The sequence below is a fragment of the Phalaenopsis equestris genome, unplaced genomic scaffold (genome assembly GCF_001263595.1).
Source record: "Phalaenopsis equestris unplaced genomic scaffold, ASM126359v1 Scaffold000099, whole genome shotgun sequence".
Lineage (NCBI taxonomy): Eukaryota > Viridiplantae > Streptophyta > Magnoliopsida > Asparagales > Orchidaceae > Phalaenopsis > Phalaenopsis equestris.
In genome coordinates, this window is record NW_018164541.1 from 528,907 (window position 1) to 534,013 (window position 5,107).

The 5,107-nt window shown below is 31.6% G+C and overlaps 1 protein-coding gene across 1 annotated transcript in view; it reads right to left on the bottom strand.

The window, feature by feature from the left end:
• Positions 1 to 4,975: 4,975 nt before the first annotated feature.
• The window catches only part of LOC110020538 (pre-mRNA-splicing factor ATP-dependent RNA helicase DEAH1-like), a 149,260-nt gene continuing 149,128 nt past the window's right edge, over positions 4,976 to 5,107 (bottom strand). Inside the window, exon 24 of the mRNA XM_020718677.1 lies at positions 4,976 to 5,084. Coding sequence (XP_020574336.1) covers positions 5,061 to 5,084 — 24 coding nt within the window. The 3' untranslated portion in view covers positions 4,976 to 5,060. The remainder of the gene's footprint in view (positions 5,085 to 5,107) is intronic.

Below are 5,107 nucleotides of genomic sequence, written 5' to 3' on the forward strand. Positions count from 1 at the left end.
TATATATATATTTAATTTAATTTCATATAGATGTTAATTTTAATTTCTAATTTAAATTTTATCTTAAATTAATTTTAAGATTATATTTTATTTAAACTTTAGTTTTAAATTTAGGTTATTTAAGCTGTATTTGATTTAATTTATTTTTAAAATTTTATCTTATTTTTAGGTTTAGTTCATTTTAATTTATTTTATTTTTGAGTTCCAATTTGAGTTTTAGTTTCAATTTTTATATTAAGTTTTAATTTAAAATTTGATTAAGTTTATTTTAAGTTTTGTTTAATTTATTTTAGTTGAACACACACACACACATCAATGATAATAAAACGCTATACATAACAAAAACTTGGAGCACACCATAATATGATTGCTGCTTTCACGAAAGATGAGCTCCAGAATTTCAGGGACGTCACGAAGATTACTATGCTACTGCGGGCTAGAGACTTCCTTTCTGAGGTCATGTCAACCCCATAGCTACGGTCGACAGTTTTATAGATGCTCGCAGTGTCTTGTAGAAAAGTGTGACTTCTTCTGATATACTGACGGTCAGGTTGATTCCACTGCTTATAGTGATCGTGAATTATTAACATTATTGAAGGACAGTTTAAGGCATGACATACATCGTCTTCATGTTAAAAATAATATCATTATTATTTTACTTGTAATGTTATTAGTTTTTAATTAGTTTGTTATTCCGGTACTCACTGTTAAGTAAGTTGTATATCTGAACTTCTATTATGTTTTGAAATGAATTTGTGCTTCTGAAGTATCAAATATGTGGTAGTTACAGTTATATTTTAAACAACTTTACTAAACATGGACATAATGATTATTTTTTCAGAAACAACTACTTCATAACTGTTTTCACACAGCTGCAACAAGCATAATGATTATTTTTTCAGAAACTACTTCATAACTGTTTTCACACAGCTGCAACAAACAGGCAGCCAACTTCGTTACAACAGCTTCCCCGCAGCAGCTTCCTAAAACAACGCAACTGCCCCAAACAGACCCTCAAACACATCTCTGTGATAATGCTATCAGATCAAGATTTACTCCACCTTATTTGAAGTAATTGTTATTATTAAATTGCCACTGCACTGATGAACATCTCGAACTCAGATGAATTAATATTAGATCAAGTTTATTTAAATTAGTAAATAAATAAATAAATAGTTTTTAAAAGCTTAAAATTTAAATAAACCAAATACAAATTTGGCACAAGTTACACCCTACCTAAAAAAAACGTGTAATTTGCCTTTTCATACATCTTCTCAAACATAAAAAAAGGTGCTTTACTTGTACAAATTAAGTTTGGTATAAGATGAATAGATACATAAGAATTGCTATGTATGTAAATTTCCTAGTAGTTTATTGTTAAACAAGCCACTTATTAAATGCTTAATAATAAATTCAATGATAAATCATACATAACATTCCATTTTAATAAAATTTAATTAATTAGAGTTACATTATTATGTGTTTAATATTAGTCATATTAGTACTAATTATTTATTACAAATTTATCGTACAATCATAGTTTTTAGCTTTAATTAGTTATCATTGCTTAAATACATAATATATTTATCAATTTTAAAAGCATATTAATTACATATATCTTTTATTTTTTTTATTTTCCACAAATCCAATACATAATTACTTCATGAAATAACTTTCATCCAAATTAAGCTCGATTTTATTTTTTTTATATTTTATTTTTTGAAATATATTTTATTTTCTTTAGCAAATATATATTTTAAGTTAATGTAATTGTTTATTCTAAAATTTCAATGAACTAATTTAACTCGCACAATATTTGATTATAAGAAGACTTTTTCATTAATTGTACACCAATTTAATTAATTCATAAAAAATAATTAAATATTAATTATAAATTCATTCAATTTATTGCTTATTAAGAATTATAAAACTATTTGTTAAAAACTTCATATGAAAAGCATAATATTCATTCAAACTTTTAATTTATTTAATAACTTGTTGTAAGAACCATTCAATTAATTTGAATAAGTGCAAACCTAATGCAATCATTCAAAATTTAAAGAAGATAAATATAAACATATAAATGATAATGCACCGAATATGAACAACTCATAATATGAAACCAACGAAGTTCAATTCATGTCATACTCAGGTTCAATTACAGGCTTAAAGCACTATCATCCATAAATTGTGTTGCATGATTTATTGGGAAACAAAATTTATAAAAATTCAGAAAGCTAGTCACAGAATAAGGAGAAAAATTTGCGTACGTAAGACATTTGCAGAGTTGCGTACATCAAAGGTTATTCAGATGGTAGGTTACAGAGATGTTACAGGGGAGGTATCTAACAAAATGTGAGCTTGGTCTGTTTGCGTACATCAGAGGTTATTCAGATGATAGGTTACAGAGATGTTACAGGGGAGGGGAGGTATCTAACAAAATGTGAGCTTGGTCTGTGAAATCAGATAATGGCAATGACTGCACAATGTTAAACGACTGCATTTACTCTTATTCAATGCACATACATACAACACAGCTACCATTTTAGCTGGTTACTTGTATTGAATCACAATTACAACATAGATAATTTACATCATAAAATATTTCAATAGAAAAATCAGTATAAATTATGCAACCACCATCCTAAGCAAAGAGATTGTCCAGCTTCAACAAATTTATGCACACAGATCCATCTCCTCTGAATAACCATCTCACTGACAGAATTGTGTGTCCTTTTCCTATATTGCAAAATTGAGATGAGCGTCATTCACTTTCCCAAGAAAGCATGGCATTACAATTTGGATATCATAGTGATTTCCCTACAAAGTATGAGCTTTTCAAAAAGTAATTGAAAATAAGGGGGATTTATATACATAACAGTCAAAACCAACAAAGATTACATGCTTCACACCCAAACTTCAATATTTACATCCTTAGCACCCCAAACATATATAAAATACAAATTAACACCCCATTGTTAAAATCCTAACCTCGTCGTCTCCCGTTCGCCTAGAAGCTTGCTGCACCGTCTACCTGCTGGCTTAACAGCAATGGCAAGGGAGCTCTTTGGGAATTAGAGAAGCTAGTGGTCCCGAAGTTGGGTGGGGGGAAGCGGGAGAAAAATGAGGAGAAAGATGGTAGCAGGGTAGGAGGAGAAAGATGGGGTTTCAGAGGTCAATGGTTTTGGGTGGTAGCAGAGTAGGAGGAGAAAGATGGGGTTTCAGAGGTCTTTCCCGTCGTTCTGGACCTGACGAGTGTAACGCTGCGATCCTGTCGCTACCTTCTCTTCCAGGTTCGACGGATTTATAGTTGTGATCCCGTTGCTGCCTTCCCTTCCAGCGAGCTCAATTGAATCTCAGGCAGACGGAGAATGTGTCTGGCAAGATCGTCTAAAATTGTTAACAGGGTGCTCGACGATGTAAACATTGAAGATTGGGTGTGAGATATACAATATTAATAATACTGAGTGCTATGTAAGTAAATTTCCTTTAAAATAAGTAAGGGGCATTTACATACCATCCAACATCTATATATTTACATATCAAACACCTATACGTTACATTTTACATTCATACCACACAAATCTTCCATATCACATCAAAATATCACTACTTCAGGTTTCAAAAAGTGAAACACATATTTTCATGAGCTGGCATAAATGTAAAAAATGAAGTTTAGGTGTTAGATATTTAAATATATACGAATTGAGTAGCATGAATGCAAGTCTTCCAATAAATAAATCAATGAAAAGAATCAAACTCACATGTAAGATTCTAATAGACAGAATTTGGTAAAAGTTCATCTCCTCATTAAAAGAACTCTTACTAGAATTCAAAAAACTAATGATATAGATATTTTTCCTCATGCCTATCCTAACCAAGCAGGAAATTAGTAAATAACCAACGTACCTCCTCATGCGTATCGCCACCAAGCGGGAAATTTGTAACCAATGTACCTAATCAAAGTAAACTGAGGGAGAAACAAAATCTTCCTTCTGCTTCTGCTTAAGTTTAGAATACAAAAATTGATATGCGCAACTTGTATAATATTGGTGTATGCCATTGGAGTAGCTTGAAATAGCCAAAACCACCAAAACATTAGCTCATTGCTGCTCGCCCGGGACCGCGTGGCATTTTCTTTGATGAAGCTGAAATTAGTAAAGAAGGTTAGAAAACACAAATGGCGCACGATTAATTTTAGTTAAAAAACTGAGAAAGCAGAATGATATCCCTACAATCTTCAACGTCTTTTAACTGGTAATAATGGGGAGCAATTTCAACCAACCACTCTGGCTTCAACTCAGTAACCTACATAAAATGATAACATGGAGAGAACATAAATTTAAGAAAGATTTACATGCAAACCACTCAATTTCAATGTACTTATATATGTAACATGCAAACTTTAATTTTTACATAAATGCCACCTTATGCATAAAAATCTGTATTTCACTTTGTAAAAGGTAAAATGCTGCTATTTATGATGTGATATGAAAATTTTGGGCGGGTGTACATGTAATAAGTAAAGTATGTAAATACATAGGAATCGCGCGGAATGTATTAAATGCCTCTAAATTTAATAAGTCTTAGGAATGCGCAAAGCATCACTCAATACCTGTCGCATGTATTCTTTGGTGGTAAGCACAAGTTCATGGTAAATAACCCACCGAGGCAATTCCTACACAAAAGGGAAGAAAAAATTTTATTTTATTTTTCGAGAACTAAAGACAAAAATAAAAATTATTTACTAAGAAAAATGGATTGGTGAGAATGCAAGGCAGGCTACTTGCCTGTGCCAGGCCTGAGCTTGGATGTATGTGAACTGTTTGTGGATTTTTAATAGTTCGGTACGCACCAGTCTTCTGGAGCCTTGCAGCATGGTGGAAAAAACCTGAAATGAGATTAGATATTACTAATCATGCATAAAAAATAGAAGAAATCAACAGAATCAGAACAAAACTGTATTACCAGATGTTATAGCTTTCTTGATTGAATCCAAATTGGACGGATTTGATACAACCTCAATCTCAACTTTTTCCAAGAGACCCTCTAACTGGTCTCTAATATCTCTGGCCCGTTTCATACTGCGAACCTAGTTGCAATTTTC